The sequence below is a fragment of the Pogona vitticeps genome, chromosome 3, assembly GCF_051106095.1.
Source record: "Pogona vitticeps strain Pit_001003342236 chromosome 3, PviZW2.1, whole genome shotgun sequence".
Classification (NCBI taxonomy): Eukaryota; Metazoa; Chordata; class Lepidosauria; order Squamata; family Agamidae; genus Pogona; species Pogona vitticeps.
Window position 1 is genome coordinate 56,067,369 of NC_135785.1, and position 14,000 is coordinate 56,081,368.

General features: G+C 40.1%; 2 protein-coding genes across 4 annotated transcripts in view; one reads left to right on the plus strand and one right to left on the minus strand.

Moving 5' to 3' along the window:
- Nucleotides 1–1,071, plus strand: part of PDCD11 (programmed cell death 11) — a 38,287-nt gene extending 37,216 nt beyond the window's left edge. For both annotated transcript variants that reach the window (XM_072995604.2, XM_072995605.2), the window contains exon 37: nucleotides 152–1,071. In XM_072995604.2, coding sequence (XP_072851705.2) covers nucleotides 152–323 — 172 coding nt within the window. In that variant the 3' untranslated portion in view covers nucleotides 324–1,071. The remainder of the gene's footprint in view (nucleotides 1–151) is intronic.
- A 477-nt stretch (nucleotides 1,072–1,548) lies between these two features.
- CALHM2 (calcium homeostasis modulator family member 2) lies at nucleotides 1,549–13,743 on the minus strand. Of its 2 annotated transcripts, XR_002300138.3 has the most exons (5): nucleotides 13,555–13,743; nucleotides 8,654–9,119; nucleotides 6,675–7,306; nucleotides 3,939–4,684; nucleotides 1,549–1,838 (listed from the first exon to the last, which is right to left on the minus strand). XR_002300138.3 is itself a non-coding variant. In XM_020788928.3 (4 exons), exons 3-4 carry the CDS (start codon nucleotides 7,215–7,217, stop codon nucleotides 4,268–4,270), a joined length of 960 nt encoding a protein of 319 aa, XP_020644587.3. In that variant the 5' UTR covers nucleotides 7,218–7,306; nucleotides 8,654–9,119; nucleotides 13,555–13,741; the 3' UTR covers nucleotides 3,453–4,267. The 2 variants fall into 2 exon arrangements, 1 of the variants encoding a protein (XP_020644587.3); XM_020788928.3 differs by lacking the exon at nucleotides 1,549–1,838 and having other exon boundaries at nucleotides 3,453–4,684; nucleotides 13,555–13,741.
- Between the last annotated feature and the right edge of the window lie 257 nt (nucleotides 13,744–14,000).

The window sequence follows — 14,000 nt, forward strand, 5'->3', positions numbered from 1 at the left end:
CTACTGCCGTCTGATGGAAGCATGGGCTTTGAAGTTGAGAATGTAATACGCACACATGCTTGCATGCATTACTAGCTAACCAACCTTTTAAAATGTAGGTATCTGTTAATAAAGCATCATTTTGAACAAAGTTGTCGGGTTGTTTTTGCAGGGATATTTTTGAGCGCGTAATACACCTCAGCTTACCAGCAAAGAAGATGAAGTTTTTCTTCAAGCGTTACCTGGACTATGAGAAAAAGTATGGCACAGCAGAAGCAGTTCAGGCTGTGAAGGCTGCAGCACTGCAGTATGTGGAATCCAAGAGCAGTCTTGCTGAGAGCTAACTACTGAAGCAGACAGACTTGCTACTTGTACATTGAGAAGATGAATCTAACTCAGCTGCAGGGAAGAGAAGCTTTCCTGCTTCCTGCATTTCTCAGCAGTATGCTGACTTAGTCTGGACTAAATCACCATGGCTTATCAAGAACTGCATAAGAGCATAATGTCTGTAATCGTTGATTCTTTTTGTACTTTTCCTGAATTTTTTAATGTGTATTTGGAGCTTTATTTAAGTACAGTATTGATTTTTTAAAAACAAGAATTAATAACTAGCAGAAAATCCAGTATGTCATACTTGCTTCTAGGGACAGCTTTGCTCATTAAATGCATTGAAATTCTATTAGCTTTTCTTCCTTTACTTAGAATGAAGGGATTATTTTTCATGCCTGTCCTTTGCTAGGGCGCATGCTTTGCAGTAACAAATTAATGATGTGTCTTATCTTGCAAATTTGATTAACTTGTTCTCACACTTATCCATCTCATGATAAATCTGAATTAGAAATAACTTTTGGCTACACCCATATCTATGCATTGCAGTAATTCATTAAAATTCCATGTTTTGTACAAAGTAACCTGGAAAACCATGTCATTGTGTTTTTATAACCATATGCTTATTGCTGAAATCTATTACCTATGTGCTGTAATAAGTGAGAATGTATTCCTAATTCTGTCTTTAACTCAAAGCAAATGATTTTCTTCCAATGGAAAAAATAGTGTTATACAATTTCTATTCTAAATCTGAACTTGACAGAATTCCTTAGCTTTGTGGATTTTTTTAAAAGTTAAGCTCTTCTTACGAAGTTATTTTTATATGCTAGTGCTGTTCTACATCTAGTCTCTACTAAAATTCCTGCAAAAAGATTTGCACTAGTAAGAGTATATTCTACAGATTACACAGAACTGATATAATCGGTTCATCTGATCCATGTGGGAGCTGGAATCTTTTCTAACCAATTACATCAGTGCTGCAGAACTCTAGATTTAAATTATAGTTCCCAAGATCCCTCCTGGCCTTGCTGGCTTAATTTGCTGAGAATTAGAGGTCCACAACATCAGGAAAGGCACAGGTTCTCCCCGATCATACATTATGATGATGATGATGTTCTGTCAAGTCAATTCTGATTTATAGTATGTAAATAGTAAGGGGAAAGCAGGCACAACTTTGATATATGACACCCTTGGGGGGGATAGTAACCTGAAGGGAAATCACTAAAAGCAAAATCTTGGGTATATGGTATAATATATATATAATGTGTGACTAATACTCTGTTGCCAAAAGAAACGGAGTGGTTTTATAATTATCCATGTGAATTGGCACATTATTCCAAAAGCCAGTGGGAGACTGGCATGAATGTTGGTAGTCATTTAAAATGTGTCTTTTCCTAGAGAGTGGGAGGATATCCTTGTAGTAGATGGTTCCTCCCACTCACCTTGATAGGCAGGAGCTTATGGTCAATCTTCTCTGAGCTGCCAGCTCCCTCTGGTGCTGCATTCATTCTTTGCAGATGGGTGATATGTATCTAAAAACAGAAAGTCCAAGGAAGATCTTGAAGGTTAAGGAAAATTGCAAAAGCTTTTAGAAGGAACTTTATAGTTCTAGGAGGAGGTGGAAGGCACGGCAAACTCAAACTATACATGACAGAAGTACTAATGAAGTCCCTCAGTCAGGAACAGGAAGATCTGAGAGTCTCATACTGGTATTACAGAGGTGCTTATGGGACAAACATAAGCAGGAATGTATTCTCGAAGGCTTTCACGGCCAGGATCTGATGGTTGTTGTAGGTTTTTCAGGCTGTTTGGTTGTGTTGTGTTCTTCCTAATGTTTTGCCAGTCTCTCTGGCTGGTATTTTCAGAGAACAGGAGTCGGAACTCTTGTCTAGAGCACTGGTTCTTAACCTTGGGTTACTCAGGAGTTTTGGACTGCAACTCCCAGAAGCCTTCACCACCAGCTGTCCTGACTGGGGTTTCTGGGAGTTGCAGTTTAAAAGCATCCGAGTTACAAAGGTTAAGAACCACTAGTCTAGAGCACCAGAGCACAGACAGAGTTCTGACTCCAGTCCTCTGAAGATGCCGGCCACAGAGGCTGGCGAAACGTTAGGAAGAACAACCTTCAGAACATGTCCAAAGAGCCTGAAAAACCTACAACAACCATAAGCAGGAATTTTTATTTCTTATCTGCTAGGGGTGCAGGCACAATTAGTCTTGAGTTTCATATGAAAATTACATGGTTATGTAATGACAGTCTCTGGGTTGAGTAGGTGTTCCAGCAGTTGTTGTGAAAAGCCGTTTGTTTTTAACAGCATTGGCCCAATTGCATATTGGTGCCTAGCTTCTTAGTCAGTTGAACAGATACTTAAAAAAGTATTGAGAATTGGGATTTCAATTTTATATATCTCGTTTGCTGTTCTACTCAGTTACTAGGATAGTGCTTGGTCTGCTTGTTTTCTAAACCTTTATAACAGGTGCTTTTAAGGATAAATGTTGGTGTTGCCAATTGTGGTAGAAAAGAATATAGAAAACTGAACTTGTACTTATTATTTTTGAGGCAATTATTTGTGCTTGCAAAGTCTGCTTCTGGTTCAGTTCTAGATTGTTCTACAAAACTGTTCTCTTGTTTTAGAAGTACAGTATTTGGAATGCCAAGGCCTTGCAATATTATGATGAAACGGTAGAGAGGGACAATTTAATGAATTTAAAGTTGTTTCACTGAAGGATTTATTTCAGTTTGTGATCTATGAAATGAGAATTCTGCAGTAAGTATGGGCAAGATAAGCTGGTCTAACAAGAAAATCTGTAGCTGCATACGAAGGCAGTATGAGACTGGTGCACTACACTCCATAATACATACAGATATAACTACCATTGGATACATCTCCAATTTCAGGCACGAATCTGCCTAGTGAGCCAGAGATTTGGATTCATATAATTTTCAAGATTAAAAGTATTAATCACTAGTGTGTCTTCTCTATTGGAGAACTCTTGTCCTATTATTCAGACAGTAGTCTCTTAAGATCAGCTTTCATTAAAACTTAATTAAACATTAATTTTGTTCTGAAAGGCTAAGCTCAAAACTTTTGAGGCTTGTTATACAGCCCTCTCTACATTGGTAGCCCCATAGACTGAGATGATTGCACTTTTTCTATTCAGAATGTAGGGTAGGTAGGTAGATAAATATACAAGGGCTTTCAACAGAAAAAAAAGGTTTCCCCCATTTTCCTATGGGCCGCTTTATAGGTACCAACTTTGCCCCTTAAAGCAAATGGTTAAATCTAGTTCTGCTTTAAAGAACCAAGTCCAGGAGAGGAGAGGACAGCAGCTACCCTTTCCAGAAGCAGAATGGGGCTCATCTTATCTGCCCCTAAGTGGAATCTTGGGAGAGGCAGAAAAATAAGTTCTCAGGAACGTCTCCTGAGCCATTTAACATTTATATGTTGTTTTGTGCCATTGTGAAGGATATTTTCCAAGGAAGCACAAGTTGAGGTAGTGGTAAGTGATAAAGGTGAAGCTGCTGAATAGCATGTCTTCTCTCAAAAATGAGGGAAAATATAATAAGAGTCTCCAGTTGCATGGCTGAACACCTGATTTATCTCCCCTGCATACTGAGCAACATCATCCTTTACCTGATTTCTTTAGGTTCTTTGTTTTCTCTGCTGCAGCAACAGATACTTGATTCTGTCAGGACAGCCCTCTGTGGTCCTATTTTACAAGGGAGTTCTCAGACAGTCTTTCTTCTTCCTCCAATGCCTTTGTCTAAGTTATAATCCATTATAACATAAGATAAGTTCTTGAGCCAAAAGAGCTGGGTCCATAGATAAAATGAACATAACATACAGCATGAATATATAAGTGCTAGCAGAGTTTTATGCATGCCTACTTAGAAAAAAGTCCTTTGAAGTTCAGTGGTACTTCCAACGAAGTGTATACAGTTATCACACTGCAGCCTGTTATCTTAGGTAGCTAGGAAGGCTGTTTCCTGGCTGTCGGGACCTAAATTGTTTCCCATCATCTTTTTGGCCCATTTATGGAGACGACTGTAGAGAGGGAAACCATTATTCTCTCGATAGATATAGACTCCAGTGACATCATCCCACTGTGACCTGGGCTGTATGTTTGTCACAGCAAACTCTTTCACCAACTCCTGCTCCTCTTTGTCTAAACAAACAAAACCAAAGAAATGCTGGACATTGTTGGCAGCCACCATCTTGGAATGTATCTCCGCAGTGCGCTGGAAGAGCTTGGCTTCATTGGAGCGGTACTGGTTCCAGTAAGCTTCCTGGCGGTAGCTGAGAGGTGAGCAACAGTGTTTCAGGCACTTGGTGATGAACACGAGAACTGCAACCGCACCGATGAGCATCCATCCAATCAGCTGGAAAGGAAAGACAATGCAAAAACAGGGCTTTATTCTATTTGGATTTGGTCTCTAAACAGAAACTGCCCTTAACGTGGTGCCTGCCAGTTGTGTTATTTTTTGACTCCTAACTCTCATCCATCCCAGGTCTGATGGATACTAGGTTTGGAGAGATTGGTGAGCAAATTCTAGTGATCTGAAGATTGCACACACTGGTGGGCCGCTGCTTCTCCGTCTATTCTTCCTGCCGAAACCCCAGGCATTTTGAGTCATCAGCTCTCTCTCTTTCAGAATTTAAGAGACAAACAGGGTAAGCAGCATTGTCATCTTTGTAAAATAATACTGTACTAGGATCAGTCCAAAATAAAAGATAAATAGTCCTGGTTACCTTATTCAGCAGTGAACTACATTTAGCAGTGTTGCCAACTATTGTCTCCAGATATACATAACAGAGTGTGTACATAGATTTAGGTCCTTATGTTCAAACAGAGAATAATGGACATGGAAAGACAGATCTCGGTAGATGCCCCAAGTTTGGAGCGATGCACACGCACAAATATTGCGTGCTCCCCATGGCCTATTTGTCACAGCTTGAGACATATAAGTTTGGGAAAGCCTTTACTCTGGCTAGATGTGAGGCCTTTCCCTCAGCAGACCTGGAAGGCAAGTTTAAGAAGATCCCGAGGGAACAGAGACTCTGCCCTTGTGGATCTGGTGAGATAGAATCCATTGAGCATATCATGCTCAGATGTAACAGGCATAACAAGATTCGAGGAAAATATATTACACCCCTCTTAAAAGACATGACAAGCCAGTCAGACTCGGCCTACTGTAACCAATTGTTAATTGATCAAAATCGGATCACTACAGAACTGGTAGCGAAATTTTGGGCGGCATGCCATAGTAGGCAGAATAGATAGCCAAACTTAGACATTGGTCTTACATTGTCATATTTGTAGTTTTAGTGTCTTTTGCTTATTTGACTTGGCTTTTTGTAGTATATGTCAGTACTTGATGCTCTGCATTTAATTTTGTTTTATTTATATGGCTCGATGCTGTAACAATAAAAGTGAGTGAGTGAGTAGGTCCTTATGCAACATGGGACTAAATGTGATAAAGTAGAAGGGATATGTGCAAATGCCTGCCATAGGATTCTGGGTATTGTTAGTCCAAGAAAGCAAAAATGCCAAGCATTGTCTATTTTTCTTGGCTCAGCTACTACACTGACTATATTACATAGTGACTATTTGTTGCCAAGTGTTACTTACATCATAGAGATATACAGTATAAGCATATTTGGTAAAGCAAAACTTCCTCTGGACATACAACCTCAAGCTCAGAGAAAGGACAAGCCTGAAATGTTTAAGGCTGCAGTTCTCTGCACACTTGTAGTGAGGAAATATTACTGAACCCACTGGAATTTTTTCTCAAGTAAACATGCCGAGGGTTGCACTACAAGAGCTTGTATGCTGGTTTAACTGGAACAGCTTCAAAAGAAGCTGAGCCTAGAAGCTAAATGTTGATTACTAATGCAGATGGGAAAACCACGCAGATCATTCTAATTAAATGGGAGTGTGTTATGACATGGTAAACTTTAGATTGTAAAACTCAAGCTTCACAGCATGATACAAATTATTGAAGTAACAAAAATCAGCCTTCTGTAACCTTGCAGCCTGGAGGTTGTTGGACTATGAACTCCATCAGTCTCAAACAGCATACCCCTATGTTAATAGAAGTAAAAGAAGCTAAATCACTAATAAAAATAGGAATCCAAGAAGAAAGGAAATCTAGGTCACTGAGACGTACATGCATAATAAGCGGGGAAGTCAACAGAGGGATTACTGTTCACGTCTTTATAATGAATTCATTAATTAACAGCTCTCTGGGTGTGCATCATACAGTAATGCACCAAACACAGTGTGGACATGAAAACAAATTTCTTGATATCCCAGCCAGGAAACCACACTCCTTTTCCATTACACATGAACAAATAAGTAAAGTAAAATACCTGAGACTCATATTTTAATCGCCGTATTACTTCATCCTTGAAATGTGTCACATTGACCGGCAGATCATTACAAGGGAACCTGGCCATGGTATCTGCTCCATAGCCAGCTGGAAAGTTACTCAGGGAGGCGGGATCTATGAATTCACTCAAGGCACAGACATAGGCCTCTCCACGGAGCAGTGATATCACTGACCAGGTGACAGGAGCCACTGCAGCCCGTCCCATAACAGAGCCAAAGATCAAAAAGTTGGCAGCTGCTGAAAAGTTCTTTGTTCCTCGTTTGTGGCACTCAGACACCAGGTTCCAGGTATGATTGTTCCAAATGATGCCAATGACAAACAAGGCCAGGGCAGGTACACCAATGGCAGCCAAACCATAGATGTAGTTCCTAGCTGGGGAGCATGGACAATGGAAAGCAACCACGGAGAAAAGCTCCTGACTCCCAACAGTGCCCAGGGCCACCAAGCCATTGAAAATCATCACATCTTTACTTTTGAAGAAGAGTGAGAGGAAGCGGAAGTTTTCAACAACGAAAGCAGCCATTTTATTTTTCTGTGTCCACTTTTAATGTCGCGATACAGACGAGATATTTACAAGAAGAAGGATGCCTGATCTTCTTCTTGTTCCGTGAGCTGCAATGATAGAATCATCACAAATAATCAGGAATTAAACATTTTCATGGCTGGCAAAGAGGTACAGTAACATATAATCCAACAATGCTATTTCAGAAAATACAATGAAACTCTCATGCATGTTGCCCTGTATCTTGTTTGGTTCTCACTGTTCCATGCCTGGTTCCTATTCTGCTTTGATTTCATAAGTTGCAAGCTGGGTATCATAGGAGTAAAGACAGAGCAATTCTTCCCATAATATTTGTGGGTCCAGCAAGAATCTCACTCCTGAGGCTGGACCAACCCACAGCAGGACCTCCAACTCCGCTAGTGATTCTTACAGACTTTCCCACCTGCATTTCCCTGGCGGACTGGGGCTACATCAAGGAAATAGCTGAACCATATGAGGTTATTTTCTTCCCTGAGGAAGGAGGAAAATAAAAGAAGGCACAAACCACTGGGAAAAGGCACTGGAAATGGCCAACTGGGAGGCTCCCCAGGCCAAGGCTCCTGAGGAGTCAGCAACAAACACCTGAGCCAGTTCAAAGGTGGTAGCTCCCCAGGACCCCTGGACAGACAAGTGGGTCTAGCTCATTTTGCTGCTCAAGGAGACAGAGAGGTCACCCTACTGGAGGGAACACGAGCGATGCCACCAACATCATCATAGACAGGAGAAGAGACATACAGGGATCGGTGAGACCACAACCAAGGCTGACTCCCAGGAATCTGTTGTGTGTCAGGCTACACCAGCTCCCACGCCCACTGCCCGCCAAAATCATACCTCTTCTGTCTTAACTCCTGGCTAACTCCTTAACTCCTGCTTGTCTTATTAGGGCAATGAGTCTCCAGAGTATTACATGTATTGAAATGCAATATCCTAAAAATATGTAGAATTTATTCTAGGAAGGAAATGGGCCACAATAGAAAGAGCGACTGATGCAGTTTCAATTGATAATGTATTCTGTAGAGCTAAGTATCACAAGTCATGCATTTTCAAATATCCTTGAGAAGGTGTACATCATGACTCCCATCTTATGTATGTAAAATACATAGGATACATGAAATAAGTAAGGCAGTCTTCCTCTAATCCAATGGTTCCCAACACTGGGTCTTCAGATATTCTTGGACTACAACTCCCAGAAAGCCTAGCACTAGCACAGTAGTGGTGAAAGCTGGGAATTTTAGTCCAAGAACATTTGGGGACCCAATGCAAGGTTGGGAACCACTGCTCTAATCCCTGTCTGCCTACCAGCATGTTTCAGTAATCATACTAGAAATACAGGAAAGATTAGACATTCTTGCACATAGTAAACAGTTCTTCTCCAATTTCCTCCGGCATTCTGCAAAAGAGCAATCAAGATGCCTTACCTTCTCCGTCAGCTTGCTGCCAAGAACTGTAATGCCCTCTTGGAGTTCCTTGAAGTTATGATGAAGAAATGTAGGTATTGGAGTGGAGAAAGTAGTGCTCTTTATCTTGTGTTCCATTTCTGTTCTCATTTGTTGCCAATGTTGTGTGAGCACCAGGCAGAGACTCATTTTTTCTTGTGATGTCATTCACTTGTTACGTCTCTACTTCTCTGACCAGAGTACTATTACTACCCAAAGGAAGTCGTTAACATGGATTTAGTGTATTAGTCTGCATGGGTTGGGCTTATTTTATAGTCTTTGATGGAATTAGGAGGAGCAACTGGTTTTTGTCTGACAAGTTTGCTTCAGTGAGAAGAACAAGGATGACTTGAATTCATCACCTGGGGTGACACAACCAGTGTAGCCACTGCACTTCTTTGGAGTGGTGTCACTGACCACCCTCCAATGTCAGCATGACTAAAGACACCTGTGTAGTGAAGAAAATAAGAATGGAAAGGGCATATACAAAAAAACTACACAGAAGTTATCTGCTGTGGCAGCAAATGCTTCATTCAGGAAACTGTTTCAAGGGGCCACCGTAATGTGTCCAAAGCCCAAAAATACCATGTTGGATTTTAAGGGGTAAGGGAAGAGGATACAGGCCTATCTCATTACAGTTTTTCATGCATATAAACGGTTTGCAAGGAAAGCAATAAGTAAAAATTTGAGAACTGTTGTTCATGCTAAATATACTCCATCTAGGTCAGTACTTTATAATAAGACTTGTAATTCTAGAACTGCAGAGCTGGGAGGGATCCTATGGATCATCAAGTGCAGTTACTCTCAAGGAGGCACAGCGGGAAACCAAACTCTCAACCTCTGGTTCTGCAGTCAGAGACCTAAACCACTAAGCTACCCTGCAGTTCTTGACTTTGTTTTAAGCAAGTGAAGAAGTCGTCTGAGATAATGGATCTGCATGTCAGGAAAGGGCTTCTTGTTTATTTGTTTGCTTGTTTGCTTGCTGCCAAAAAGAGAAGGATTTGTAGAGTTTTCTGCCTCTGTTGCCAAGGTAATGTGACCAACACTGGAACTATGCGCTATGACAGATGGTGACGTTTCTGTTGCCATTTCCTGCTCCATGACAGGAAGCAATCTGCCTCAGACCAACCTGTTATCTAGTTCAGCATTCTCTGTTGTCTTCCCTAAGATTCTTTACTGTAAAACAGACATTCTTCCAATATGGTAACAATGTGAGAATAGTGTTAGACTAGGTCTTGGAGGACTTGAGTGCAAATCTCAGCTCAGCCATCTCAGTGGGAAGTGGCAATAGTAAAACCATTCCTGAAGCATCTCAAACATGTCAGAAATGCTGTTTAGGGCTGCCAAATACAAGAAACAACTAAACATCCCAGGACAAGAACCAACTGATTCAAAGGGGATCATCTTGAATGATGACCCTACAAACTCCCTTTGTTAAGGATATTAGTTGGCTTTTAAAATAGCATGCAAATATTCTGGAAGGTGACATGCTTTTCTTCTCCCAGCATATTTCCCTTCTGTTAAGGTGACTTTAGACTTACGAGATCTACTTGGTTTTTAATACTACTAATTTACCAGCTGGATCCTGAGAAATTTCAAGCCCAGAGATTGTCTCGAATACTAGGACTGAATGCAGCTCACACTCCTTCCACAGACAAATATACTCCTGACTGTCCCCAAGCTTTCTACATTTATCCACATAATTTAGGGAAGAAGAGAGGAGTCATTTTATTTGGCAAATGACCTAGAGATGTACCAGTAGATTCTAACCAACATTCTGCCCCCTTTGCCCCGGGGAATGTGATAATCCAGATCCCTTTATGAAAAGAACAGACATATTCAATCTGAGGAAAAACGGGTAATGAGGATTTTTTGAACACTGAAGGTGCTACCTATCCACTCACCCATCACTAAAAACAGTCACAGTGAACTTTAGGAGATCTGTAGGAATGCCTTAAGTGTTAAAGCCATACAGTACTGAGCTTGTGAATTTGCAAAGAGACACAAATGTTGCAATGCTCCAGTTAAGTCTCCAGATACCGTGTTCCAAAGGAAGCAAAACCACAACAGACATGCGACATCCTTAACACAAAGTGACTTTCAAGATGCTAATTACTTGAAATTGCAGTTGATGGCCAGGGTGATATAGGCACATTTGATTATCTGTCTGTATCCTCACTGTTGCTTGTTGGTCATGAGCCCTACCACCATGGGCTGCTTGACAATCCCAGTCCTTCATTAGTATAATAGTGTGTTTTCTGCAAGGAATTTTAATTGTGCAGTTTTTATAGTTTGAGTATTATTCTCACTTATTTTATCTCTCCCTCACCACCACCACCCCGTTACACATGGCTTGGCAGTGTGTGAGCCCTTCCTTCCTTCTCCACTGAGCAAGTATTTTTAAAACGAAAGTTCTTTTGCCTTTTATAGCATCCTCAACTCTATTATTTTTAACTATTCTGTTGTCATTTCATGCTTGTTTATACCTTTTAAAATCTGTTTTCAGTTGAGCTCCTCAGGAGGTATGGCCCCTAAAGCAGGTCCGTACTGCTTCTCTTAAGTAATTCTCTAATTTGAGGCAGGGGTGAGGATAATTAAAATTAACTATGAATGTGCTGTTTTTTAAAAATTATTTTTAAAATTTCCAGATATTTATTTATTTATTTATTTATTTATTTATTTATTTATTTATTTAATTTATATCCCGCCTATCTAGTCGATAGACCACTCTAGGTGGCTTACAGCAAGAAATGCAACAATAAAAACAATAGGATAGCAGCCTGAGAATATTTGCATCTTATATAAGCCCCACAGGTACCTCCTCAGCAATAAATCAAGCTGCCAAAAGATGAAAGGTGTGGTACATGCATGTTTTTCTGCATACTCCACTGTATCTTTACTGTGTGTCATAGTTCACTAATGGCAGTCAGGAAGTGAAGCTTCCATTCGAATATAGTGTTATTTTTTTCTAACATTGTTCTTCCAGTTGAAAGAGTTTCAACTACCTGACACTTAACTGGTGTAACCAATACAGGAGAAATAAACATGCATTCTATTAAATATGCATACTGTACTTGGTTGATTATCTATATGACACTTAACTGATACAATCAAAACCATGTAAATAAACATGTATATTAAAACATCCAACACATCCATTTGAGGCAGCAAGAGAAATATAATATTATTTTTTAATTTTATCTACTGTATTATTACTATATGTTTTGGAATAAAGTACTAGAGTAAATCCCCTTCCCTATGATCTTTCCTCACCCAATGGAAAATGAATAATAATTATTTTTAAAAGTATATGTTTTGAGCCTTATTTGTTTATTTGAGGAAAGTGCATCTAAGAAATTTAATAAAAAACATACTAGTGGATTATGGAAAACCCAAAAAGCTTCAGAAGGACAGGCCATTTTCCACCACTCCATATTATAGCTTTGCTGCAGATTCAAAATAGTCTCAGACTAAACTCCTAGTCTGAAACTGATGACTAAGCAAGTACCATGGAAATGGAGCAGACACAAGCAGGTGGCATGGTGGGGCAGTCTGGAAAATTTCCATCATCTACAAATTGCCTAGCTGATGACATGCAGTATTCTCTGGAACAAGATGGAAGGCAGTAAGATAGGATTAGATGTTGAGGGTTACCTGATTCCCAAAGGCTAAAAGATTCTGTTCCATGGCCTGCAGGCCAGCAAATGAATCAAGAATCAATTGTATTTATATAAGCAGTGACTCATCATTTCACAAACGATTCAGTGGTTCTACAATTTTAGGATCCTGCTTCAGACTAGCCATACATTCCTTCTCTGATCATCAATAGTGACTGATCCAGTAGGTTCCTTTGTCATCTGTGCAGCACTGACACTTCCCCCTTAAATCAGATATTCCCTCACTGATAAAAATTCCCCCTATCAATGCCATCTTAGTTTATTGACTGTATTAGTTTATTAATCTATTAAGATTGCTTCAATCTGAAGGCTTATGCATCAGCAGTCTCTGTACAATGGCATTGCCAGTGGCAATTAAAATTATAACACCAGTGAGAGAGACTGAATGAACAAGTTGCTTTCTACTTATATTTATGCCTGAGTCACATCCTCCAGAGACTAATCTCCACCAGCTTTCTGAATTGAGCATCCAGGTAGCAAGCCTGGTGGATTGGTTATATTAGGCAAAAGGTGCTTAGAAGTGTAAAGATGAAAATAATTAGGGTCTCCCATTCCTTCTCTGGACTACATTCCTTCCTTACTTTGTCACTCTTAGGAATACATGAATGCAAAAGTTAGCTATCTTTTAATACCAGTGGATTTGTTTGTTTACCTATACTGCCATAAAGCCACTTTGAACAACATGAGAAAACCACGCATGCTTAGCATCTTACATGTCATCCTAGCACCTGATATCCCTGCCCTTAGATCAAGGCCTGAATTGTTTGAAACAACCAAAGAAAAGGAAGGGGGACAAAACGCCCCACCCAGTGAGATGCAGATTTGTGAAGATACGTTTCAGTTGGTATAAAGCTGAAGTAATGCAGACTGCTAGAATCAAAACAGAATTAAAAGACTACATAATATAGAAATCCTGATCATTTGATGATAGGAAAACGTTCCAGCCTCTAGTCGTAAAGAGGGCACAGGACTATATCGGCAAGTATTGCATGTCAAACATCTGGGCTTTCTGTTTTGTACTTCCTGGACAAAAAGGCTTCGGTAACTTTACACGGGGGGAGGGGAAACAGGCGGCAAATCTAATCTGCTGTAGTTCTAATAATAACTCTCCAATTTAGAGAGTGGGGAAGAAGAAGAAGAAGAAGAAGAAGAAGAAGAAGAAGAAGAAGAAGAAGAAGAAGAAGAAGAAGAAGAAGCTGCACTTACTTCTGGGATGGCAAAACTTCTGGTTCGTCTGCAGGTCTTGCACATGGGGATGGGGGGATGAGATCAGATACAGAAATTGTTGCTATCAGAAGAAATTGTTAAAAAGAGCAGATGTGTTGGTTTCCAGCAGTTTCTTTTGCTTGCACATAGTTTTTTTCCCTTTTTTCATGTGACTGGGGAGGGGAAGACGTTCGGTCAGGGTGGAGATTGTACAGGCGGGGAAAGAGAGAGAGAGAGGAAATGAGGATGCCAACTTTATACCATGGTTTCCAGAGGAAAACATTGTGCCTTTAGGGAGGAAAAAATGTGTACTGGAAAAAATGAAACACACCATAACCACATCAAGATGTCTCAGCAGCAGAAAGAAGAGAGTTTTACTTTCAGCTGCTTGAGTGAGGAACTGCAACAATAATTTCTCAAGTTCCACAAGGAAATGCTTATTCAAT

Bases quoted from the DNA above. Each gene is read 5' to 3' on its own strand.
- CALHM2 (XM_020788928.3), bottom strand. From the start codon at position 7,217: ATGGCTGCTTTCGTTGTTGAAAACTTCCGCTTCCTCTCACTCTTCTTC. The intron at 4,685-6,674 runs GTATTTTACTTT...TTTCCTTTCCAG, and splicing joins GATTAAAATATGAGTCTCAG to CTGATTGGATGGATGCTCAT.